We start from the raw sequence: 25,263 nt of genomic DNA, 5'->3' as shown, positions 1-25,263 counted from the left end.
TGGACATCTTCCCCAGAGCTGGCTGGGAGTCACAGCCCGGGAGCAGACTAGCCATCCTTGGAGAACAGCCCCCTAAGTTGATCCTCCTTTGGGCCCAGCCCTTGGACTGCGGAGTGGCAGGAAGGTTCTGAGAATCCCTCTCTCCGCCCAGTATTGGAACATCTGTGTTTCAGTGTGATCTCTGTCACTTCCTCTCTCACTGAGCCCCAGGGTCTTCCTTCGTGTATAGTGACCATAACCACCCTGCTCTCATGAGGCCCCACCAGGAGCAGATGGGATGAGACCCTGAATACAGATAGATGCTCCTGCCAGAGGCTCTCCCTGCCTTCTAGGTGAGAGGGCAGGACACCACTTCTGACTGGCACTGCTCCCAGCCCTGCCTTAGTTGCTTAGCAACAGTTCTGCGTCTCTAGCTGAGGACACACTATGGCGTCTGGCAGTCCAGCGGCCAAGAGAGTAGTGGTGTACCGAAATGGGGACCCCTTCTCCCCAGGCCGCCAGCTGCTGGTGACTCAACGCCGCTTCCCCACCCTGGAGACCTTCCTCTGTGAGGTGACATCAGCTGTGCAGGCCCCACTGGCTGTGCGTGCCCTCTACACACCTTGTCATGGCCACCCTGTCACTGACCTGGCAGACCTGCAGAACGGAGGGCAGTATGTGGCTGCTGGCTTCGAACGATTCCGCAAGCTCCAGTGAGTGGGCTGGGGCTGGTCAAAGAGCCTAGGGAGGGAATAGTAATAGCACATGTTCGGTACTTATGTGTTCGCACGGGCACTTTATACGTTATCTCATGGGGTACAGCAACCCTATGGAGAGGGTGGTTTTACCCCCATTCTTTAGAAGGGGAAATCAAGATGGTGACGTTAAGTAACCACTTAAGAGTACCCAAGTAACAGAGTGGAGCCACTGTTCAAGTCGAAGTCTGACCCTGGTGTTTATGTCCATCACAGGCAGGATAGCCCTTGGGAAGGAGGACATTGTCCCGCAGGTTGGGCCCCTTTTTCCAAAGGCTCTTGATTGGATCCCCTACCACCACGACCACCACCACCAAACACGAAATCCACCCGTCACTTTCTCCCTGCTGTGTTTAGATGTCCGTGCTCTTCATTAGGCCGGGGTCATCCGCCTTTGCAGGGTGGGGCTTGCCTTCCAAGATGGAAGAAGAAGAATTTGAGTATCTGAGCTTCCAGCTCAGATCTGGCTTCCAGGTCCTACTCTGCTCTCAGCTGAGGTTGCTTACTGTAACATAAGGAGCAAGGGTTTGGGAGTGAGACAGACTTAGAATCCGGGCTCTGTCACTTATTTCTGTGTTACTTTAAGTGAGTCACTTAACTTTCTCTCAATCTCACACGCAATTAGATAAAACCACCTACCTCATGAATAAGAAACTTCCTGGGATACAGCAGGATGCTTAATGAACTGGTTTCTGTTGACCTTTAATCTTAACGGTTTGTATCTGAGACTCCAGTCTGAATGTTCAGCCTGACAGGGCCCTAAGGCAGGTTCAAGTGCCAGCATCTGTTTCTAGACTGAGATGACTGAGACTATTCCACTGGAAGGGATACCTGGTGGGCTGAGCTCCAGCCCCACACTCTGGCAGCTACTGGGCTGTTGAGGCTCCAGGCTCCCCAAGATGACCTGTGACCTATCTGTCCTTTCAGCTATTTACCCCTTGGAGGGAAGGATCCAGGCGGGAAGAGCGGCAGACTACCAGTGAGTCCTGGGGTCTGGGGGTGGCTGGCCCTCAGCCCTGTCTTCCCACCCCTCCTGGGGTTGCCCCCAATTTGGTCTGGGAAGTCAGGATCCCTGGGAACAGCAGGGTCTGCCAGTTCTATGGGGCATCCTCCACACCCACGCTGGAGCCAGCTGCTATCCTCCCTGGGGTGCAGGATTTCAAGACACTATCCCTTGCTCCTTTTCCAGCCTTTTGCTTTATCTCCAGGCTGTGGTGCCCAAGGGAAAGAGGAAGCTATAACACACACATGGGGACTGGGGGTGCTTAGAATGTCACTTAGGGGAGGTAGAAGCACCCTTTGGTGAAAGGTGTGACCAGTCTTATCCCTCTTGTCCCTTCTCCTGCCCCAGTCTGGCTCCTCTGCCTCACCCTACCTACCTTGGACTAACCCACCCCTAACCAAAGGCCTCAACTCTCCCCTGATTTGGGGGCCTGACTTGGGTTTCAGGGTCCTCCTGTGACTCATCGCCCGCGTGATGGGGCCCTTGGACGGCAGCTACCTACAGGTTCCCCCTGCTATATCCAGTGAGTGCTGGTGTCAGGGAGAGGGCATAGATTTTTGTTTCAGTGAGACCAAGAAAATGTGGGTGGGTTTGTTCCAGGAGTCTCTGGTCACTGGTGGGGATATAACAAGTCCAACACACTTGATGGGTGAAAATGGACCAATGCACTGGTTCTTGGACCATCTTCTGGCCCTGTGCCACCCTTCTTCCTCTCACACGTAGGGAGTCCTGGGGACCCATCCCCTTACCAGGCTGCTCTTTGTCCCAGTGTGTTCAGGAATGGGGACCTGTTAAGTCCCCCATTTAGCCTGAAGCTGTCCCAGGCTGCCAGCGAGGACTGGGAAACGGTGTTGAAGCTCCTGACTGAGAAGGCCAAGTTGCAGAGTGGGCCTGTGTGCAAGTGAGTATGGGGACTGGGGAGGCCCAAAAGTCCCCAAAGGGAGCCTCCTACTGGTTTTGGCTGTCCCTGAGGATGAAAAGGCAAAAGGAAAGCATGTTTCCCCAAATGGGACTTCCTTCTATGTGACAGGGAGAGACCCCTACAGCCCAGCCCTTGGAGCCTAGGTGACTGGCTTGGTGTCCAGAAGGTCAGCAGCTAAAGGGTACCTTGGAAGAGCTGTACCCACCCCCTCACAGTCTGCCAGATATGAAGAGGCATCTTGTCTACCGGCTCTTATCCGCTCTCCTCTCTCTCCCAGACTCTGCACTCTGGAGGGGCTCCCAGTGTCAGCAGGGGAGGCTCTGGTGAGTGGCCATTACTATGTGGCTGTCGGAGAGGATGAGTTCAAGGCCCTCCCCTATCTGGAGCTGCTGGTGCCCAGCCCCTCACTGCCCAGGGGCTGCTGGTATGTATGTGTGAGGTGGAGGGGTAGCGGGTTAGAGCAGAGGAAGCCACCCTGACTCCATGTCCTCTGCCCACGACAAGCCTTTTCTTTTTTCGTTGCAGGCATCCCCCAGACCTGAGGTCTAGGCCCCACAAGCAGAGGGTAGGTGATGTGAGGGGCTGTGGCGGGTGGGAAGGAAGGGGAAGGACTGGCTGACTCCTCCTCCAGCTCAGGCTCTGACCTTATCTCACTGCATCCTCTCAATAATCTTATGAAACAGAGATTATTATTCCCATTTTCTAGAGGAGAAACTGAAGTACAAAGGAGTCAAGTAATTTGTTCAGGGTGACACAGTTATTGAGTGGCAGGGGCCAGACCAGAGCCTGGGCTGAAAGCCAACTCATTCAGGCCCCATGGATATCTTCAGGACTCTGAGTTACTGGACCTAATGCCTTCCTGCCAGGCTGGATGCTGGGAGAGAGAACTGGCGTATCTGGCATAGCAGGGTCCAAAGGAGCTTACCAGTTCCCCATCTTATCCCAGGCCTGAGCTCTCCCAAGAGATGAGCCAGTGAGCATCGGGTGGGGGTTAGGAGGACACAGCCTGGTTTCAGTGGGCATCCTGAGTGCCAGGCACCAGCCGCTCTGTCCCTGGATAAGGCAGCCTGATGGGAAGAGGGAGCAGGGAGGGAGGATGCAGGCTGTGAAGATGGATGGCATCTCCTCTCCCAAGCTCCCACAGGCCCCAGGGGCAGGCAGTTCAAGCCTGGACTGGGAGGAGAGAAGGTAAGAACAGCCAGCACCCGTGGCCCAAGCCTGGTGTCCTCTCTACAGGCCCATGGCCACAGGGCACAGGCAACCCAGCCCTCTCCAAAGGAACCAAGCCAAATTGAGCCATCTGCTTTTGATGCCAGATCTCAGCAGGCCATTCAGCCAAGAAGCATGCTCCCTATGCTCTCATTTCCATCAGGTGAGAGGACTCTGGGACCCAGGCCCTTCTCAGCCACCTTCTGACAGTGACACAGGATGGTCCCTGCTGTTTGGGGGAGGTCCCTGGGGGCACAATGCCCAGGTACAGAGCTGGCCTGATCTCAGCACAACTGTCTCCTACTCCCTCATGTGCATATCCAGCCCCTTGCTCTTCACAAGGACTTGGCATATGAAAAGAAGCACATGGCAACTCAAAGCAGTGAAACTTTAGGGGTGGGATTTGGAAGGGATGGGACGGGGCCAAAGGCCTGCCTCTGAATTACCCTGCCCTCCTCTGAGGTAACAAGGCATGCGGAGCACAGCTCAGGGGAGGGGTGGGGGCTGGTACAGAAGGTCAAGGGAAAGAATGCTGGGACCTGCCCAGTGGCATAGTGGTTAAGTGCGCGCGTTCCGCTTCGGTGGCCCAGGGTTCGCAGGTTTGGATCCCGGGCGCACACCAACGCACCACTTATCAAGCCATGCTGTGGCAGCGTTCCATATAAAGTAGAGAAGATGGGCACGGATGTTAGCCCAGGGCCAATCTTGCTCAGCAAAAAGAGGAGGATTGGCAACAGATGTTAGCTCAGGGCTAATCTTCCTCAGAAAAAAAAGAAACAAAGAAAGAAAGAATGCTGAGGGCTCCTCAGCCAGGGCATCAGCCGATGTTGCCCCCTCATCAGGAGTCAAGGGAGTGTATTGGGCTCCCCACCCAAGGAAGGAGACAGCAGGGGCCCAGGAAGTAGCAGATGATGAAGACACCTGGACAGAGGAACCCTTGAATCAGGTGGGCTGGGGCTGGAAGTAGTATGTTGGGACAGGAGTCCTGAGCTGGAAACTGGCAGCCCTAGGTCCCAGGAACAGCTCTTCCCCCTTGTGACTGTGAGAAGATCTCCTAACATCTCAAAGCCCAACTTCCTACCTTGTTAAATGAGAGGGCAGACCCTAATTTCTAAAGTCTCTTCCCTGGGGTCGGGAAACTGCCGTTGAGGGCTGGAGGCTGGACCTGGGATGCTACTGGCTCCGCTCTGTATGGCCTTCGCCTCCTCCAGAGGGCAGCACAGATAGTGGAAGAGGACCTGTCCCTGGAAAACCAGCCTGGGGCTGGGGCAGCTATCTCAGTCTCAGCCTCTGCTCTGCCATCTTGAGAGCCAGCAGATCCAGCCAGGAACTGGGGACACCACTCTGCAGCCATCTTTTATCTTCAGCCTCCAGCAGCCTGTTCTCCAGGAGCCAGTGCCTCCCCTGGGCTCACAGGGTATGCTGCAGTCCCCTCAGCCCCTCCCCACCTTCTGCTCCTAAAGCCACAGCCCTGTCTTCCATTCCTCTGAGCAGAGCAGCCCTAGCCACCCAAGCCATTTCCTTATTGGGGTTCTCTGGCCAGAGAAACGAGTAGCCAACTGAGCTCCAACTGAGCTTGCGGAAGAGACCACAAACTTGGAAGCGGGTCTATCACAATAAAAGAATACTTAGTAACCTCTGTCTGTTTACTACGAATTTATTACAGACTACTACTCACCAGGCATTGCCCCTATGCTGGAGTTAAGCAGTGTTGGGGCTCAGAGGTGTCTGAGAGGGGCAGGCAGTTGAGGATTTCCACCCACCTTATGGGTGGGACAGGCAAGGCTAACAGACAGCTCACCTCCCTTACATCTGCCATTCTAATGCACCTTCTTCCCCTCAGTTCCCCCTTCAGCCAGCCAAGGCTCTCTGACTGAGCCCTGGAGGCCTCCTGTTTGCATTTCTGGCTCAAAGACTGTAGCTGGCCCTCTCCATGCAGCAGGGGTTCTGCGGTCCATCAACCCTGCTGCTGGGAGAGTCCAGATCAGGCCATAGTAACAGTGGCTGGGCTAGGGCCTTAGGGGCCTGATGTGACAGCAGGAAGAGAGCTGCTGGGGCAGAAAGGTTGCTGAAGGTGAGTGTGAAGTCTCTTGTGCTAAATCCCAGAAGTTGAACAGCACTTGAAAGTTACAAAATCCTTTCAGTCTTGTTCTCTTATTGTGATCCACGAGGTAGCTGTTATTCCCATAAGAGATGAGGAAGCAGAAGCTCAGAGTGGGGACGTGCTAGGTCCATCTGCTCACAGCCTGCACCTCATGGCCCAAGGGCTTCCTGGAGACAGTAGAGCTGGAGGGTGGCGTCAGCCCACTCAAAGGGTAGATGGTTGCCCCTGGGTCTTGCTCACTGAGCTTGTGATGCAGAGGGTGATTCCTGTCACGGTGAGCACAATGCCTGCGAATGCTCCTGCGGTAATGGGCAGAAATAAGAGGCTCTGAGCCCAGCCATGCCAGCAGGAGCTGGTACAGGGCTGAGGGAAGGGCTTAGATGGGGTGTGTCCCCAGACTGTCCAGGGGAAGGGAACTCTGATGGCCCCAAGGAAGCAGGAGAGCTGCAGAGGAAAGGGGCAGAATCGGAGAAGGTCCTCTCCTCCCCCACCCATGGGACATGGCTTTGAGAAAGAACCAAAACAGGGGTATCAAGGCCCAAGTAGCTGCTTCCCACACTTGCAGTGGCCCGACTTACGTTCTCCACCAATATCTTCTCCAAGGACCCTCCCAACAATCAGTGTGAAGACAATGGCCAGAGAGTTGCTGATGGGCACAGCTAGGGTCAGATCTGAGTGAGCAGAATGAAAAGAATCTCTGAGATGCAAAAATGCCTTTCGAAGCACAAAACACTCATTTCATCATCAAGACAGCCTTTTAAAAAACGGTATCTCAGGACTCCATTTCCCAGACGAAGTCACAGCCAAGCTCAGGATTCAAAGCCAGGTCTCCTGACTCCAAATTCCATGTTCCCTCAAGATTCCAGCATGAAAATCTGAACTACAAAGTCTGGAACCACCCTGGTTTGCTGCTAAGGATGAGGTCTTTGCACTCAAAGAGAGCTCCTGAGATCTCAAGCACATCTGGACAGACAGGCACCCAAAGCCCAAAGGATGCAGCAGAATGAGTGCAGTGACACGAAGCACAGCCACTGTTCATACTAAGCACAGATTCTGTGCTGGGCGCTTTGTGTCCATGTCTCATTGACTCTTCACAACAACACTGCAAGAAGAGCACTGTCATCATTTTGCATCGATAAAGGAAACAAAGGCTCAAAGAAGTCACATAAATTGAGGCAAATTGAGGATTTAAACCAAGGTCTGCCTGACTCCCAAGCCTGTGCCCTTATCGAATTAAATGGATATGGACAAACCAAAAGAGAAGGAGAAGCACAGTTTGTTTCTGTTTCAGCTCAGGCTTGGGCCTTATGGAGTTAAAGACGAAAAAAGAATGTTAGAAGGAGGAGGCCGGGTACCTGTTCAGGACAGGCCCCACAGGGCTGGGCCTTAGGGAGAGGCCACCAGAGCCCAGGATCTGCTCCTTAGTCTTGAAGCTCCGAGTGACTGACTCCCAATAAACAGACTTGAAAAAGACTAACAGACTTAACAACTCTGTTAACTTAAAATGTGTTACACTTAAATTTTATACACTTAAAATTTGTTAAGAGGGTAGATCTCATGTTAAGTGTTCTTACCACACACATACGAAAAAAAAAAAAAAAAACTAATGGATAAATCAGAAGCTGAGTTACTTGTTTACAAAACTCCTAACTGCCAGCGAGACCAGGATGCTCATGTTGGCTCCTCAAGAAGTTCTTTCCCAGCACTCCCAGGCCTCACCTGCTTCAGGTAGTGAGTGGAGGCGAGAATTGTCCCACTCCTCATCCCCTGTGAGGCCCTACCATGGCTGGCATTACCCATCCAAGAAACTGACACAACTCCTACTACTCAGACCTGCTTCCTTAAGCTTACATGCCTTACAACAAATGCCATGGCTGCTAAAGACTGGGTTACAATGGTAGATGGGGGAGGGAAGCAGCATGCTGCACTGGAAGAGCAAGGGCACTGGAGAGGCAGAGCTGGGTGTCCCTGTGTAGTCTTGGTTAGCTCATTCAAACACTCGGAGCCCACTCCCCACGTGTAAAACAGTGATAGCAAGATAACAGCATCTACTTACAATAGGGTTGTTGCAAGATGAAATATGACAATGCCTGTATAGTCCCTGGCTGAAGTAGATGCTTAATAAATAGTAACCATTGTTCTGATTATTAGAATGTGTGGATGTTAAAGGATAGAGGCAGAGTAGGTGATGAGATAACAGCATCATAAAATTGCCATTTGCTCAAAACTTGGTAAATGGGCAACCACAGTCAGCTGGCCAGAGGGTTCAGCATTCTTGGGTAGCAGGGAGTGCCCAAGTCTTTCAAACTTTCTTTTTTCTTTTTTTTTTGCTGAGGAAGATTAGCCCTGAGCTAACATCTGTGCCCATCTTCCTCTATTTTGTATGTGGGATGCCGCCACAGCATGGCTTGATGAGTGCTGCATATGTCTGTGCCCTGGATCCGAACCCACAAACCCCAGGCCACTGAAGCAGAGTGCACGAACTTAACCACTACACCACTGGGTCAGCCCTCAAAGTTTCTTTTAAATGAAGTCTTATGAGAAGCCCAAAATGTAAAACAGATGAAAGTGGAGTGACTCTAGTTGAAGCTGACACAGCAGGTCTGGAGACTGGCCTATCCCCTTGCCCACCCATGGCCTGAGAGGTTCCCCAGAGCTATCTGGGGCCCAAACTCCCTTCAAGTCCCCAGAGGGCCTGGGTGAGACTCCAGAGGAGGTGAAGCCACCACAGGGGGACTTCTCATAGCAAAGTTAAAGAGCATAAACTTTAAGTAATACATGGCTTCAAACCCTTCTGCACTGACATGCTGTGGGACTTAAGAGAGATGAAATAAGTTGCCCAAAGTTTTGTAACTTCATCTCCTAAATGGAGATAATCATGTGTCCTTCACAGGGTCACGATGAGAATTAAATAAAATGTGTAAAACTAGCACAGTATCTGATGCAGTAGAGGGCAGTCAACAAACAATGGGGGAAAGGAAATTTATATTTATTGGGCTCCTACAGTGTGCACCAGGTACTCTGCTAGATGCTTCTCATACACTGAATTTAATCCACTCAATGCTATGAAGCCAATCGTATAAAACCAAGGTTCAAATGAGGGACTTGCTCAAGGTCAAGCAGGTAGCATGCAGTGGAAGCAAGAGCATCAAAGCCAGCCCTTGACACAGCAAAGTGAACCTTCCTTCTTCCTCTGCTGCTGCACAAGACTGCCAGGCTTCAAACCAACCCTAGTGCCTGGCAGCATACTCACAACCAGCCCCCTGTGCTCCTTCTGCTCAGAGAAGACAGTGCAGACGGAACCAGAGACAGTGGGCTCTCCCTCACTCATGGGAACAAGGTGCTTCAGGCTCCCTCCCCAAAGTGACTCTTCCAGGTGGCCTCCACCACTAAGCATAGCAGTTCTAAGCCAGAGACCCACCTGTTGATGCCAAGGTGAGGTAGTAGAGAAGGGAACCACACTGGTTTAGGAAAAACGGCATCAGGTACTGAAAACAGAAGAAATCTGTAGTCAGTGTGATTGCTTGACTGAGCAGCACTGTCTTCTTTGAGCTTCTGGATATGCCTTTCCTTGGAGGGAGGGGTAGCTATAAGGGCCCAGGGAGCACTGAGCCTTCTGAAAAGGACCCTTCCAGGGCAGAGGGAAAGTTACTGACTGAACTCCATGCCTTTGTCCTGAATGCCCCCTCCCTCAGCCCTCCTAGTTCCCATACCCCCATCCTGCAAGTCCCTGAGTGCCAATGTCACTCCCTCCAGGAAGCTTTTCCCAAGTCCCCTAACTCCAGCCTCCCTCCTCTGAACTATCTGTACCTCTCTCATACCCCTTAGCCCTGAGAGGTGGTTGTGTCCATGTCTTGTCTTTTCCACTAGCCTAGACTGGCAGTGTTGGGGTCAGAGGGAGTTCTCCATATCCTTCCTTAAACTTCCTCCCCAGGGCCAGTTTGGGCCCCAAGCCCTCCCTCTGGAAAGGTCTACTGGAGGGATCACAATAATAAAATATTAATAATAGCAGCCATAGGCTGAGCAATACTTATGTACTAGGCCCTGTAACTCACTTCACTTAATCCTCACAACTGCCCTATAAAATGGTTACCATTATAATTCCCATTTTACAGATGATGAAACTGAGTCTCAAGAAGAACAAGTAACTTGTCCATGAGCTTCTAGCGAGTAAGTGGTGGGGTGTAGATTCTAACCCAGACTTGTTTGACTCAGGAGACTAAACTCTTAGCCACTATCCCCGAGAGAGGGGCCATTCACAGACGCACCTCAGTATTCAAGAAGAGAGTCTTCATCTCCTGCAGCAACTGCCGGGCCCAGGTCTGCTCATGAACCTGCTGCAGGCCGGAGGAGGCCCGCTTGAGCAGCGGTTGTGTGCCACCCCACAGAGCGGCCACCAGCACCAAGGCCAGTACCTGCCCTGGATGGAGATGCGAGTGACCCCTCCCTACCCCCCAAATGGCCGCCCGCCGGGCCCAGCCCTCATCCGGCCTCCCATCCCGGCCGGCCCTCTCCCGGCCTCCTATGCCCAGCTAGCCTCCCCCACCTCCCTCCTTCGCTCTCCGACGCTGCGGGTGCGATTCGCGGGTAGGACAGACCCCGGAAGGCCGGGGAGATGAATCCAGGAGCCCGGGGCTTGGGGCTGTAGCAAGAGTCGGAGTGAGGTGGAGGTGGAGGTGGACGTGGAGTAGGAAGCGAACTCCAGGGGTGGAAACGGAAGGCCGTAGACGGGCGGTAAGCCATGGTGGGGCGGGGCATCTTACCCACCGAGAGACGCCGCCATGGCAACGCCGCTCCCTTCCACTTCCGGGGACGAAGGGGCGGGGACCCATAATCCGGAAGCCGCTGCAAAGCCTCTTCCGGTTCTACTCACGTTGCCGCTCTCCTCGCGTCACCGCTGGGATGGTAAGTTCCCCTGAGTTGGGGGTGTTGCCCTGGGGGTCCGGGTCTGGACAGGGGACGGTTCTGGGCGCTGACTCTCCCGTCCTGTCCCCACAGAAGCCGATCCTTCTCCAGGGCCATGAGCGGTCCATTACGCAGATTAAGTACAACCGCGAGGGAGACCTCCTCTTCACGGTGGCCAAGGACCCTGTGAGCCTCGGCTGGAGGGCGGGCTGGCGGGATCATGCGGAGGGCCTCGGGAGGGGGCGCGTTCATTCTGGAGGGCGATGGGTGGACAAGCCAGTTTTGCCGCAAGAGGGGAACCAAAAAGCGCCCTATTCTGAGAAGTAAGGAGAGACCATCCTGGGGGTAGGTGGGAGAGAGCATTCTACCAGGAAAGGTGGGAAAGAACTCAGTTGTTGGTAGAAAGAGGGAGTAGCCGGGGAGAAGAAAAGCAAGAGACCATTGTGGAAGGAGGACGGGGACAAGGGTCAGCTCGTTCAGGGGACCAGGAGGAGACCATTCTGGGGGAGAACAAAACTGTTCTACCTGGAGAGGGGAACAAGCCACCTATAGAAGGGGAAAGCTGATGTTTGGGTGGCGAGGGACACGGAGGACTTAATAAAGGTGCCTTGGTCTCATTTCAGTCAGTCCTTCTGGGCCCCATCCTGCCATTCACTGATTGTAAACAGGCCCTCACAGCACCGCCTTTTGAGGCACCTCCCCATGGATGAAGTTAACTCTAATGGTAAAAGTGGGGATGCGGAAGCCAAACGCCTGATTTGAATCCTGACCCCTGCATCCACTAGCAATGTGACTTTGAGTGTGTCATTTAACCTTTCTAAACTTCAAGTTTTGGGGCGGCCCCGTGGCTTAGCAGTTAAGTGCGCGCGCTCCGCTGCTGGCAGCCGGGGTTCGGATCCCGGGCGCGCACCGAGGCACCGCTTCTCCGGCCATGCTGAGGCCGTGTCCCATGTACAGCAACTAGAAGGATGTGCAGCTATGGCATACAACTATCTACTGGGGCTTTGGGGAAAAATAAATAAATAAATAAAATTATAAACTTCAAGTTTCCCTTTTTATAAAATATGGGTACTGATAGTACCTCCTCCATGGCATTGTCTTTAGGATTAAATGAGATCATTCAAGTAAGGAGCTTAGCACCTGGTGCGTATGAGTGCCTAATTAATGTTAGTCACCTGTATTTTAAATTCCTTAATCATTTTATTGGAGCCTCACAGCTACCCTTTGAAAATGGCATTATTGTCATGGCCATTTTACAGATAGGCAAACTGAAGTTCAGAGGGGAAAAGCACTGTATCTGAGATAATACAGTGAGATTGTGGCAGAGCAAGGACTCCCCAGGCTTCCCTACTACCAAGTACTCCCACTTGGACAGGACACCAAAGCTACTGTTTTTCTGGACTGACACTCAACTTGACCTTTTATTCTTCTGAGGGCTTAGGAGTCTGGGGGAGGGCTGGGACAGTGGCAGATGGAGACATTTTTGCAAGCCTCCTGACTCCTCTGCCGCTTACCTGTAGGAAGGAGGAGAATCCAGGAGTTGGTCTTTTTACCAGCAACCTGCTGCTTCCCAAGAGACGAGCAGGAGAGAGCAGAATCTGGCCTGGCTAGAGGCTGGTGAGGGTTCCTGGGGCAAAATAGGAGGCTATTGCTCTGCCTGGGTTGTGTACCATCCTGTCACATTGTCGTTGACCCCTCCAGATTGTCAATGTATGGTACTCCGTGAATGGTGAGAGGCTGGGCACCTACATGGGCCATACTGGAGCTGTGTGGTGTGTGGACGCTGACTGTATCCTTGTCTTGGCCCTGAGTCTATGCTCCCAGGGTCTGCCAGCAATGGAAAAGCTGCTGAGTTGGAGGTTGGGAGTTTGGGATGCTCTTGTGGGTCTAGATAATGAAGCCTCCTACTCCCTTTGTTCACTGATTGGGGGAACATTCAGGACAAGTTCCAGTTCTAGATGAGGAGGTGAGAAACCTCTGAGGTAAGAGAGAGGAAGAAAAGCTCTTTGGGGCTGAAAAGGGAGATGATTGAGTTGGCTCCCAAGAGGACAAGGGCTCAGGTGAACTCAGTCATGTTTCTTAACACCCTCTTCAGGGGACACCAAGCATGTCCTCACTGGCTCAGCTGACAACAGCTGTCGTCTCTGGGACTGTGAAACAGGTAAGCCTGGGTTATTTACTTTTTCAGCACAGTGGGGACCTACAGTGTACTGTTTAAGTGAACAGGTTCTGGGGAAATAGAAATAAATCCAGAGATGGTTCCTAGCCTAGGGAACAAGAGAGAGATGAGAAAATAAGGAAGACAGATGAGAAAAGAGGCACTACAGGAAGATAATGAGCCATGTGAGAGGAAGCATAGAGCTCGGTGGAAGGCCAGAGAGAAGCGACTGACTGCCTGGCAGGGGGATGGGAGCAGCCCGAAAGTTTTCCCAAGGTAAATGTCATATGAGCTGGGGCTTAAAGGATGAGAAAGAGGTCATCACTTTGGCACACGCAGGAATAAAAGCATGGCAAGTGTCGTGTCCAGGTCATATGATCTGGCAGGAGTTCCCGCTTGAGGGATGAAATAGTCAATGGAGAAGATGAAGCAGGCTAGGGCCAGAACAGGCCTTGAGTGCCAAACTCAGGAGCTTGGCTTTGTTCTGTAGGATGTGGCATGCTGTGGAGGTTGCTGAGCAGGGAAGAGTGGTGGTCTGTGTTTAGTTTTAGCAAGCTCAGGTAGCAGTGGGGAAAGAACTGCAACTAAAGACGGGGGAGCCTATGAAAGCTGCTCCATATAGTAAATATTTACCGAGCCCCCAATTTTGTGCCAGGTCTAGGCTGGGCACTGGGGACACAGGGAAATTAGAGCGGGTGTTTGCTGTGGAGGAGCATATTCCGAGGGGGAAACAGGTATATTGCAGTCCACTGTGAGCAGTGCTCCATTAGCACGATGTCTGAGGAGGGGCTGGGGAAGAAGTTAAAAGACTTGAGGGAAAGCATAGCAGTGAGGAAGAGGAGGTGGTGGGTTGGAGTCACTAGAGCAGGAGAAACAGTGAGACGTGATGACAGGCAGGTGTACTGTCCTCCCTGTGATGGCAGTGGGCAAGGGGTAGCCCAAACTCTTCCTGTCCCCAGGGAAGCAGCTGGCCCTGCTCAAGACCAATTCAGCTGTCCGGACCTGTGGTTTTGACTTTGGGGGCAACATCATCATGTTCTCCACGGACAAGCAGATGGGCTACCAGTGCTTTGTGAGCTTCTTTGACCTGCGGGATCCGAGCCAGATCGGTGAGAGCTGGGGCCAGGGCTGGGGGGTGAGGTGAAGGGTGCGGCTCCAGACCCCAGGGCCTGACATCTGCTGCCCCACACAGACAACAACGAGCCCTACATGAAGATCCCTTGCAATGACTCCAAGATCACCAGTGCCGTGTGGGGACCCCTGGGGGAGTGTATCATCGCAGGCCATGAGGGCGGAGAGCTCAACCAGTATAGCGCCAAGGTAAGGGGCTGGGTGGGGCCCGAGCCCACTAGAATGATTCCCTACCAGAACCAGGATGGCACAGTGGTTAAGAGCAAGGGCTGGATTCAAACACAGATTTCACCACTTTCTAGCTGTGTGATCTTTGGCAGGTTACATAACTTCCCTGAGCCTGTTTATCTTTAAAATATTTTGGGGCCGGCCCTGTGGCTTAGCGGTTAAGTGCGCGGGCTCCGCTACTGGCGGCCTGGGTTCAGATCCTGGGCACGCACTGACGCACCGCTTCTCTGGCCATGCTGAGGTGGCATCCCACATACAGCAACTAGAAGGATGTGCAACTATGACATACAACTATCTACTGGGGCTTTGGGGAGGAAAAGGGAAAAAAAGGAGGAGGATTGGCAATAGATGTTAGCTCAGGGCTGGTCTTCCTCACCAAAAAAAAAAAAAATTTCTCTAAAATGTTTCAAGGATCTAATGACATCAGATGTTTGAAAAATTTGTCACAGAGTACTCAGGATATGTTAATAGTGATCACAATTAAGCATTTTCCTGCCACCACTGAGTACCAGGCCCTGTGCTAGGCTCTGAGGGCAAAGAAGTGAATCAGACATGGGCTCTGCCCCAGGGGGAGACAGACTTGCAAACGGCTAGGACATGAGTCAGATTGTGAATTGTGCCACCATAGAGGTCTCAATCAAGTGCAGAAAGTGCCCTCTGTCACAGAGGAGGTGGCATGTACAGTAAGCCATGAAGAATAAATGGAGCGGGGCTGGCCCGGTGGCACAAGCGGTTAAGTGTGCACGCTCTGCTGCGGCGGCCTAGGGTTCGTCAGTTCAGATCCCTGGCGCACACTGACGCACTGCTTGTCAGGCCACGCTGTGGCAGCGTCCCATATAAAGTGGAGGAAGATGGGCATGGATGTTAGCCCAGGGCCAGTCTTCCTTAGCCAAAAGAGGAGGATTGGCAGATGTTAGCTCAGGGCCGATCTTCCTCACAAAAAAAAGGGGGGGGGGCCGGCCCGGTGGTGCAAGAGGGTAAGTGCGCACGCTCCGCTGCGGCGGCCCAGGGTTCGCCGGTTCGGATCCCGGGCGCGCATCAATGCACCGCTTGGCAAGCCATGCTGTGGCGGCATCCCATATAAAGTGGAGGAAGATGGGCACGAATGTTAGCCCAGGGCCAATCTTCCTCAGCAAAAAAAGAGGAGGATTGGCAGATGTTAGCACGGGGCTGATCTCCTCACAAAAAAATAAATAAATAAAGTTCATGACGGATAACTTTAAAAAATAAATAAATAAATAAATGGAGCTTCAAGCAGGAAGAGAACGTTCCACAGGCAAAAGGAGCAGCACACGCAAAGGCACAGAGTTAAGAGAGTATATGGATTCTTCAGGAAACAGTCTGGTTATCATTGGAATGCCGCGTTGGGGAAGGTGGACAGAGACTAGATTTTTTGAGTGTCAGGAGGTAAGGGGTTGTGATTTTCCTTTAGGCAGTAGGGAATCTTTAAATGGTTATTGATGGTCACATTTTCTCCTTAGAGAGCTTTGCAGGCTACAGTTTGGAGAAGGGACCTGAACTAGGCAGTAGCCATGGGGATGTGGAGTACCTGACGGAGTCGAGAGATATTTAGGGGTGACTGATCAGATGGAGGGGTTAGGAAAGGGTCAAATCCAGGCCGTCTCAGATTTCTGAGCTGGGTGTCTGGGTTTCTAGGGAATGCTGGAATGTAATACCATCAAGGTTGCTCAGTCACTCAGCAAGCCCAGGCCTACCTGCCTGTATAGGAAACAGGAACCAAGGTCAAAGGCATAAATAATGCTTGATGCTAGCAGATGGTGGAGCTGATCTGTGTCCCCCAGCTAGGCCTGACTGCAAAGCTGGTATTGGTTCTCCAGAATGTGGAAGCCAGATATGTTTGTACCATGTGTCCAAATTGATGGAGGAGACAAAAATACATTCTTCCCTCAGAATAGGTAAAAGTAATTAAGGAAAGTGTGAGGCACAGCGCTCAGGGCCTTTCAGTCATGTAACAAATGTTTACAAAGCATAGGCCAGGTGCCTGTCACAACTAAGTCAAGTAAGACACAGTCCCAGTACCCTTACAGTGACCCTTGGTAGTGGGCTTTTAGTAATCTTCTTTTCCAGATAAATTGAAGCAAAGAGAAGTACTTTTAGGGGCATATTCTAAAACTCTGCTCTTTGTACTACACAGTCTAGCAGGTTGTTTAGTGGGAAGGGAAATCAGGAGATGAAATGGCCCGTTGGGGAGACCTAAGAAAAGATAGATATGCAGCAGTCCTCGTGGACTGTGACCAAGACCCTGGGAGGGAAGGGGGGTGAGCTCGGGTAGTCTGCCTCCTACTAGTCGTGTGGTCTTCAACAAGTCACCCCACCTCTCTGAGCCTTAGTTTCTTCCTGTTAAAATTTCCATTAAAATACCCACTTCATAGGATTGGTGTGAGGATTAAATGAAGTAAGGTGTTAAGTGCTTGGCACAATGCTTGGCAAATAGTATCTGTTCAATAAATATTTGGTGAAAGAAAGAATAAACAGAAACTGCTCAACCCTTATAGTATGATGATGAATTAATAGGTGCATAGATTTGTCATGATAAGCATGTGTTTTCCTAGGTGGACTAGCAGTGTTTATGAAACTTGTACACGTGGGCCGGGTTAGGATGTAGACTTGGGTTTGGGAGAGGGAGAAAATTTGATTCAGGGGATATGTGGGCAGTCCCAACCTGGACCTCGCCTCCCTGTGATGGGACAAGAAGCAGTATAGAACCCTGGCTGAGCAATGGGGCTGCTGGGGTTCGAGCTGGTCAGAGCCTCCCTCTCCTTCCTTCCCCAGTCTGGAGAGGTATTGGTGAATGTTAAGGAGCACTCCCGGCAGATCAATGACATCCAGTTATCCCGGGACATGACTATGTTTGTCACTGCATCCAAGGACAACACAGCCAAGGTGAGCCCGAACAAGGGGTCTGGTGGGGCTGCTCCCGCCCTCCTGCATGGCTCTCAACTTGCCCGACTTCCCCCAAGAAGGCGTCTTTTACAGGCTTTTCCCCTGCCTTCTCTCTCCAGCTCTTTGACTCTACAACGCTTGAACACCAGAAGACTTTCCGGACAGAACGTCCTGTCAACTCAGCTGCCCTCTCTCCCAACTATGACCATGTAAGGGAACCCCACCTGGGCTTCCTGCTAAAGCCTCAGAATGCTTTTAGGATCTAGATGTTTGTCTAGCAGTTAAGATATGAACTCTGGGGTGAAATAGTGTCAGGCAGACAAGGGATTCCCAGAACAGCGACAAGGCTGAATGATTGGGAAGTCCCAGGGGACAGGGCAAGAGGTGGCTGAAGTATCTGTCCCCTGCCCTTAGTATCCTCCCAGTCTGGTATGGGAGATTTTAAAAGCTTATGGGGGGGCCGGCCCGTGGCGTAGTGGTTAATTGCATACCCTGCTTCGGCAGCCTGGGTTCGCGGGTTCAGACCCCAGGCGCAGGCCTACACCACTTGTCTGCCATGCTGTGGCGGCGAGCCACATACAAAATAGAGGAAGATGGGCACAGATGTTAGCTCAGGGCCAATCTTCCTCAAGCGAAAAAGGAGGAAGATTGGCAACAGATGTTAGCTCAGGGCAAATCTTCCTCAGCAAAAAACAAAAAAAAGCTTATGGGGCAAGAGAAAAAAACAGAAAATGGACTTCCCTGCCCTTTGGGCCTGTCTAGAGTTTCTTCTTCTCTTCAGGTGGTACTGGGTGGTGGTCAGGAAGCCATGGATGTAACCACAACCTCCACCAGGATTGGCAAGTTTGAGGCCAGGTAAAGGAAGAGGGAGCTCTCTCAAACCGGAACCTCATGGGGTGTCTTTCATAATGGACGCAAAGCACGTAACTGAGGAGACCCTCTTATTTCATTGGCAGCCAGATTTGTGGCCCTTCTGTGACAAGTGTGTAATACAGCAGGTCAGAGCATGAACCCTCAGGCTCGCTCTGAGGCCCTAGACACATCATTGTATTTCTCTGTGCCCAATTATCCTTGACTGTAATGGGGACAGTAAAAATGTACTTACCTCACAGGATTGTACAGATCAAATGAGTTAATGCTCGTCAAGTTCTTAGAGCACTGCCCAGCACATAGTAAGGAGGTGTTGGCTGTGTATTCAGGCAGACATTTGCATCTAGTCTTCCCCTAACTTCATCTTACTTTGTTCACATTCATTTCCCCTTTTCCCAGTTTCCCCACTTTATAGTTTGCATTTGGGGAGTGGTAGGAGGGTTTTGGAAGGAGATGGAGAGTGAATTAACTGTCCCTTCCCACCTCACTCTCTCTTCCAGGTTCTTCCACTTGGCCTTTGAAGAAGAGTTTGGAAGAGTCAAGGGCCACTTCGGGCCTATCAACAGTGTTGCCTTCCATCCTGATGGCAAGAGGTAGGGCCCCAGGGAAGGGAGCTGATCTCAGCCTGGGTCCGGCCTCTGCCTCTTTCCCATGCCCTGCTCCACAGGCCTGCCTCCCCCAGAGCAGGTATCTGACTGGTCCCTGGCTATCTCTTTCCAGCTACAGCAGTGGCGGAGAAGATGGTTATGTCCGCATCCACTACTTCGACCCACAGTACTTTGAATTTGAATTTGAGGCTTAAGAAGCTGGATCTCCATCCGGGCCAGGGAAGAGTTTCTGGGCCAAGGCTCCCGGAAAGTTGTGGACTATGAGAAATCAATTAGTTTGGGAATAAATGGTTTCTGGCCAGATGTTTTATGGGGTCTGTTTCATCATTTTCCCTTCTCAGTGACACCCCAGCGAGCTGATGCCAATCATGGATGCTTTTATTATTTGGACCTTCTCCCTATACTTTGGACACTTCAAACCTGGAACTTGAGTATTATGGCCTAGGCTGGGTTGCAGGCACCCTCATCCAAGGTCCAGAGGTGCTGAGGGCCTAGAGAGGTCTCAGGAACGTCTCAGCCACTATCCAAGGAGCCAGCGCTTAGGATTGGGGCTCAGGGGCTGACACTGTTGGCTGAGAGCCTTCTGTCTTCTCCTTGTCTGTCACTATTTGCCACACCTTCTCCCATGCTACCTCTGAAGGCTCAGGTGGGCGGGTCCAGCGCAGAAAGAGGCCTGAGGAGGAGGAGGACAGGTAAGGAACCCGAGCAGAGGGGATAACTCCCCAGGGGAGAAGGAGGAGTAGGGGGGTCACCTTGCCACAGTCGTAGACTCTGGGGCTCCACAGAGGGCCAGATGGCCAAGGGATTGAGGACGTAGAGCGGGTTCCGGACTTTTCGTTGTTCTTTTGGCTGGTTGAGCCCAGACCACAAGGAGTGTGTTCGAGTTCTCACTTCACACAGGCATCTGGAGGGAGAGAGTTTCCAGACTCAGCTATGCCTACTGGGATTTGTGTGTGTGTATGGGGCGGGGTGGGGCGGGGCTAGTTAATAGGGTGACAACCACTAGGGCAGTGATAACCTCTCCTTTTTCCTGCAAACATTACTGCCAGTCACATCCTGTACCGGGCACTAGAATAATGCAGGAACAAGACAAAATCTGAGTTCTTAAAGAATTCTGCTTAGCTTTGCCTGAAAGTGTCAGGGAAGGCTAATTAAGAATGTGCTGTTTGAGGGGCTGGCCCGGTGGCATAGTGGTTAAGTTTGCGTGCTCCACTTTGGCAGCCCAGGGTTCGCAGGTTCAGATCCCGGGTGTAGACCGACACACCACTCATCAAGCCATGCTGTGGAGGCGTCCCGTATACAAAATAGAGGAAGATGGGCACAAATGTTAGCTCAGGGCCAATCTTCCTCAGCAAAAAGAAGAGGAAGACTGGCAACAGATGTTAGCTCATGGCCAAGCTTCCTCACACACACACAAAAAAGAATGTGCTGTTTGAGCTGGGTCTAGCAGCAGAAGTTCACCAGGTGTACAAAAGCATGGGAACACTCAGGAGGGGGAACTGCACCAGCAAAAGCAAGAAAGTGGGAAAGGGCCCAATGTGAATATTGATAGATGTAAATTGATGTGTTTAAAACAAGCTGATGGAAGTGGAGACAGCGCAGGGAGGAGGCTGTTCCAATGGTCCTCACGGAAAGGAAAGGGTTTGGATTAGGGTAGTAGGAGGGGCTTTGACAAGAGAGGACTAAGCTAAGAAATTCTTAGGAGAAAGGCTAACTATGAAGGATGGGGGAGAGGGAGGTAAATAAAGAGAACAGTTTCTAACCTAGATGACCCACTGGTGGAGTTAGTGAAAACAACGAGGGGGTGGGGGGAGGTTAAGCAACAAGATAACTAACTACGATCTTCACCTTCATGGAGAGGAGTGAACTCTCCCTCCCTCATCTCAGTCTGATTAGAGAAAGACGGCTTACGGGGGCTTATTGGGATCATATACAACAAGCCAATTAAATAATAAAAATAACACCCACTTGTGTGCCCACTAGCGCCAGGCACTGTGCTAAGCACTTTGTATGCTTTAACTCAGCTAATCATCACATCCCACCCCCCATAGATTATGGCTACTATGATCTTCTTGCTACTGATGAGGAAACAGACTCAGGTTTGCTGCTTTTTTTTGCTGAGGAAGATTGGCTCTGAGCTAACATCCGTGCCCATCTTCCTTTATTTTGTATGTGGGACGCCACCACAGCATGGCTTGATGAGCAGTGCATCGGTCCATGCCTGGGATTCGAACCTGAAACCCAGGCTGCCGAAGCGGAGTGCGTGAACTTAGCCACTACGCCACTCAGCCGCCCCCTCAGATTTGCTTCTGATCACCCAGCAGGTGGGTAGTGGAGCCAGAATCTGAGCCCAAACAGTTTGACTCAGCTGTCAGCCTCTATTCTAGAGGCTGCTTCACTAGAATCAACCCTGCAGGGTGGTAGAGAGCCCCAGAAATGATTTATTTTTGCAGCAACTTTCCCCTTCAGTCCTTGTTTTTAAGCTAGGGGTGCACTTGCTCTTGGCCATGGACAGAGTGGGTAGGTCTGAAGGATTGACCTTGGACCCATCCATCTCTGGGTTTGCAGAAGTTAGGGGGAACTGTGAGATTTGGAGGTAGGGGAGGAGAGGACACAGTTTTCCTAAAAGAGAAACTCATTTGGAAGGGAAAGATGTCCCCTAAGGGAGTAAGGGGCTGATGCGGCTGGTATCCGACCCTGTCTTGTGCCTGCCCACTGACCCACCTGGACACCCCCTTAGCTCACCTCTCCTTTTCGCTGTTGCAGAGGAAGGTGCCAAAAGGGGAGGCATAGGCATGTTCAAACAGCGCCAACAGCAGCCCCTCCCCAAACTCCAGTGACAGCGGGAACTGGCGACCCAGCTGCCACACGCAGTCCAGGAAGAGGAGAAAGGTGGGTGCCTCGTGCTTGGGGCGGGCGTGGGAGAAGGCCGAGTGGGCACAGCGCAGCTGGAAGGGGTGGCCGGCCTGGGGAGGGGGCAGAGCGATGGGCACAAGGAAGCAAGGTTTCTGGATGGAGGGGTAGGGCTGGGGCTAGGTGGCCACTTACCTGGATCCACTCCCGCTCTACCAGTTCCTGGAATCCAGCCATGGTCCGGCTCAAGGGGTCCAGGATGAGTTGTGCCAGTGAAGTCACGAGCAGGGTGCTGTCCGTGCCTTCAGCCCCATGCACCAGGATGCAGGCCCCTTCCCTGTGGACCCAGGGCTTATCAACAGCAGCCAGACCTTCCCTGCCTGGGTGGCCAGGCCAGGAATAGAATCGGCCCAGTTCTAGGCAATATTTGCTTACTGAGAGATGGTTTTGTGCCCAGGGGTTGAGAGCCCTGCCCATCCCGCCTTGTTCTCTGTCTTGTAGGGATGGGCCTTACCTCTCCATGCCCTGGGCTGCGAGGCAGGCAGTACTCAGTGCCTCCTTCACGTGTGCTAGCCAGCGGCAGCCCTCTAGTCGACTAAGCCAGCGGTCCATGCTCTGCTCCAGGTCCCCACAGGCCTCCACCAGGCGCACAAAGCTCTCCTGTAGGGGCCGCCCCCTGTGCAAGTGAGAGTCTGGTCATCCCTCCCCCAGCCCAAGCTCAGGTGAGCACAGCCTGGGAACAAGTGCTCCAGACTAATAAGGGAGACATAGAACCCTCAGGGGAACCCATCTGATGAGGGGAACACAGGACTCTTTGGGGAGCCCACCAATCTGGTGGAAATGATTCAGTATTCTTGAGGGTTCCTCAATCTAATGGAGGAGACCCAAGACCCTTTGGGGAGACCTAGTCTGTTCGAGGGGCACAGCATCATCTGGGGAGGGGTCACATAGCCCTCTGGAGAAACAAAGAACGCCCTGGGAAAACCCCAATTTGATGGCAGTGTCACTGTACCCTGAAGTCCCCCAGTCTGACAAAAGAAACAATACTCCTGGGATTCTGGTGTCTGCTCCTACTTCCCAGAAACTGTTCTGCTTCAGATCACCAGTGATCTCCAGGCAGAAAATCTAATGGAGACTTTTTCAGCCCTAAGAGCCTTCAGTGGCTCCCCACTGCCTGTAGGATAAAGTCTAAGCTCATAATCATGGCATTCAAGACCTTTGCTCTGGCCTCTGTCACCCCTTTAGCCCCATCTCCACCTCCACCTCACACTCTACATTCCCACCATACTGAAGTACTTGCAGTTCCCCAAACAGGACAAATGCCCAGGCTCCCTGCTTCTACACACCAGCAGTTCCCTCTACCTGGAATGTCCTTCTCTGGCCCTCTGGCTAACTCCTTTTCTTTCGGGTCTCAGCTAAAGCATCATCATCTCAGAGAAACTCTTTGGATTACTTATAGAGAGGGGTGCCTCCTCTGCAATGCTGCTTATCACATTGAATTCAAACTGCCCATTTACTGCTGATCTCTCAGCCATGTCTGGGTCGGCCACCATCTCACCCTCTGCTCAGTCACTGTCGGTGGAAGAAGTGAATAAAGTGAGTTTTATATTCTGGATAGGGGAGCAGTCCACTCTCCTCAAAGCACAAAAACTCCCTCAGGACCTCCTCTTGGTACTACCATGACCTGGAGACAGAGGGAACAGATACAACTGTGCAGGTACAGGGGACTAATGGGGAGGGCGTTGTGTGTGTCTGTGGTGAGGTAGTTCCTGGAAGACATTTTCAGTGTCATGTAAAGAGGTGCTTTTTCTTTCACAGGCAGAGTTGGGGTGCCTAGAAAGTAATGAGCTCTGTCAGTGGGGATCTGCAAATGGGGATGCCCACCTGGTGGGATGGCTACCAGGAAAGTCCTAACAGTCCTCAAGGTTCCTGGAAGACATGCTCCCTACTCCGCACCCCCCACATCCATGAAGAGTCCTGCAGGAGTGTGCCTAAAAGAGGATGGGAAGGCTCCTTACCTCTCCAGGGGCCGGTGCAGCCGTTTCCAGCCAGGGTAGGCGGCCTTGGCCTCGGTGCCGCCGCCAGTCATGCGGGCCTGTTTGGCGGTCTGGGATGAGCGCGTGTCCACGATGAAGCCCCGGGCCCCAGGGCGAGCCCCAGCCAGCACAGCTCGCAGCATCTCCTCATCCTCAGCGCAGCGCCGCTTCTGAGGCCCGGTCAGGGGCTGGCTGGAACGTAGCAGCACCTGCGGACAGGGACTCAGCTCCGAGAGCTGTAGCCACCCAGCCCTAGTTCAGAGACTTCGCTCTGGGAGCCCCTAGGCCAGGTCTACACACTGGAGCGGGTCTGGAGCTGGCAGGGGCGGGCTGGAAAGCAGGAGACTTATGGGCGGAACTCGGAAGGTGTAGCACCCAGGTCTGTGTGGATTGTGGCCAGAGTGGGTAGAGACGGGATGAATAGACCGTGGGTCGGTCCTGGGTTGACAAAGAAGGCACTAGGCTTCCAGCGGCCCAGATCCGCCGTGGGCGGGGCCAGAGAAAGGCCAGACTCCCGAACCCGGGAGAGGGGCGGGGTCAGAGTCAGTGAAGCTGGATTGAGCAGAGGGGGCGGGGCCTGTTGGAGGCAGCAAGAGGCGGGGCCAGAATAGGGCCGGAGCCCGGGCAGCAGCCGAGCTACGAATTGGGCCGGCCAGTGCAGAAAAGGGCCGAGGAGAGATGCAGTTGGTCCAAGCGGCGGGGTCGGGAGGGCGGGGCTCACGGTTCCGCTGGGAGCGTGGTGGTAGCTGAGCACAGGGAAGCGGCCTCCCTGGCGGAAGCGGGCGCTGCGCTTCAGGGCATCGTCATCCACCGCGCGAGGCACGATCACTGCGCGCGGGTAACTGGGGCACACGCTGAAGTCCTCGTTCACCTCACTCAGCCGCCACGCGTTGGTCTGCGGCGCGGGGAGGGGCAAAGGCCAGGTCTAGGGCATCCAATGAGTGCCCCGTCCCCGCGCCCCCTGCAGGCCCGGCGCTTCCACATCCCCTGGCCCCCACGACCGCGCCCACCTCGCGAGCTACTCGCTTGTAATAGTGTTCGGGCGGGTGGAAGTGCCAGGCGTCGCCCAATCTCAAGCCCTTGGGACGGTAGAAGAACGGAAAGGAGGTGATGACCGATTCCAGGGAGGACAGCGCCTGGGGAAGGAAGTCAGGGGATCTGAGAAAGGTCGGAAACATCTCACCCGCGCCCTTCTAGCCCTTCCGCAGCTCCCGCCTCTCCAGACCACCCTGCATCCCCTGGCCATTAGCTGTACCCCGGGATAACTGGATGCTGAGTCCCCTTGCGCAATTGCCCCTGTGTACTCCCTTCGTTACAGGATAGGGGTAGCTTAAGGGCCTCTGATGCACCCCTGGCGTACCTCGATGGAGCGGGCGATGTCCAGCGTCGCTTCCACGCCCTCAATGTCCAGCTGCAGCACTCGCAGGTCCTTACAGCGCAGCGTGATGGTGCCAGAGTCACCCGCGACCCTGGGGATAGACGGGTTTAGGCTTAGTGTCCCCCACACACACCAGGGGAGGAGAAACGAGTTTCTTGGGATTGGACGTTATGCAGGGAGGCACCGGCTCCAACTGCGCTTGCCCTTCCCCCTCTCCCCG

The 25,263-nt window shown here is 53.0% G+C and overlaps 3 protein-coding genes and 1 non-coding gene across 5 annotated transcripts in view; 2 read left to right on the top strand and 2 right to left on the bottom strand.

Annotated features, from left to right (window-relative positions):
* The first annotated feature begins 8 nt into the window (after positions 1–8).
* Positions 9–6,556, top strand: DCDC2B (doublecortin domain containing 2B). Its single transcript, XM_004425889.3, has 9 exons — positions 9–692; positions 1,662–1,713; positions 2,184–2,260; positions 2,507–2,638; positions 2,937–3,083; positions 3,185–3,224; positions 3,896–4,031; positions 4,711–4,814; positions 5,080–6,556. The coding sequence occupies exons 1-9, from the start codon at positions 427–429 to the stop codon at positions 5,173–5,175; spliced, it is 1,050 nt and encodes a 349-aa protein (XP_004425946.1). The 5' UTR covers positions 9–426; the 3' UTR covers positions 5,176–6,556.
* On the bottom strand, positions 6,247–10,365 carry LOC101399027 (uncharacterized). The gene is made up of 3 exons (XR_015555793.1): positions 10,241–10,365; positions 6,551–6,643; positions 6,247–6,271 (listed from the first exon to the last, which is right to left on the bottom strand). It is a non-coding gene; the product is annotated as an uncharacterized LOC101399027 (transcript).
* Positions 10,286–19,079, top strand: EIF3I (eukaryotic translation initiation factor 3 subunit I). Its single transcript, XM_004425891.3, is given in 12 exon segments — positions 10,286–10,576; positions 10,578–10,877; positions 10,971–11,063; positions 12,579–12,666; positions 12,973–13,038; positions 13,995–14,144; positions 14,228–14,355; positions 17,188–17,298; positions 17,418–17,507; positions 18,080–18,153; positions 18,669–18,761; positions 18,889–19,079. Coding segments are annotated over 12 exon segments (1,551 nt in total). The 5' UTR covers positions 10,286–10,300; the 3' UTR covers positions 18,971–19,079.
* Positions 19,080–19,136: 57 nt separating this feature from the next.
* Positions 19,137–25,263, bottom strand: part of LOC101399553 (myotubularin-related protein 9-like) — a 14,981-nt gene continuing 8,854 nt past the window's right edge. Inside the window, exons 3-11 of one of the 2 annotated variants that reach the window (XM_014784106.2) lie at positions 25,026–25,134; positions 24,676–24,801; positions 24,387–24,560; positions 23,648–23,874; positions 22,144–22,305; positions 21,825–21,966; positions 21,522–21,742; positions 19,529–19,680; positions 19,137–19,449 (exon numbers count right to left, since the gene is read on the bottom strand). In XM_014784106.2, the coding sequence (XP_014639592.1) occupies positions 19,316–19,449; positions 19,529–19,680; positions 21,522–21,742; positions 21,825–21,966; positions 22,144–22,305; positions 23,648–23,874; positions 24,387–24,560; positions 24,676–24,801; positions 25,026–25,134 (1,447 nt within the window). In that variant the 3' untranslated portion in view covers positions 19,137–19,315. Of the gene's footprint in view, positions 19,450–19,528; positions 19,681–21,521; positions 21,743–21,824; positions 21,967–22,143; positions 22,306–23,647; positions 23,875–24,386; positions 24,561–24,675; positions 24,802–25,025; positions 25,135–25,263 lie in introns of those variants that run through there. The other variant, XM_087446377.1, reaches the window with a different exon arrangement.

The sequence above is a fragment of the Ceratotherium simum genome, chromosome 22 (assembly GCF_057802395.1).
Source record: "Ceratotherium simum simum isolate JZ-2026a chromosome 22, ASM5780239v1, whole genome shotgun sequence".
Classification (NCBI taxonomy): domain Eukaryota; kingdom Metazoa; phylum Chordata; class Mammalia; order Perissodactyla; family Rhinocerotidae; genus Ceratotherium; species Ceratotherium simum.
This window is presented reverse-complemented; position numbering and strand designations above follow the sequence as displayed.

What these genes read in the sequence shown, in the direction of transcription:
- DCDC2B (XM_004425889.3), top strand. Translation starts at nt 427, where the DNA reads ATGGCGTCTGGCAGTCCAGCGGCCAAGAGAGTAGTGGTGTACCGAAAT. An exon ending in GGAAGAGCGGCAGACTACCA is followed by an intron (nt 1,714 to 2,183) that starts GTGAGTCCTGGG and finishes CTTGGGTTTCAG; the next exon opens with GGTCCTCCTGTGACTCATCG. An exon ending in GGTTCCCCCTGCTATATCCA is followed by an intron (nt 2,261 to 2,506) that starts GTGAGTGCTGGT and finishes TCTTTGTCCCAG; the next exon opens with TGTGTTCAGGAATGGGGACC.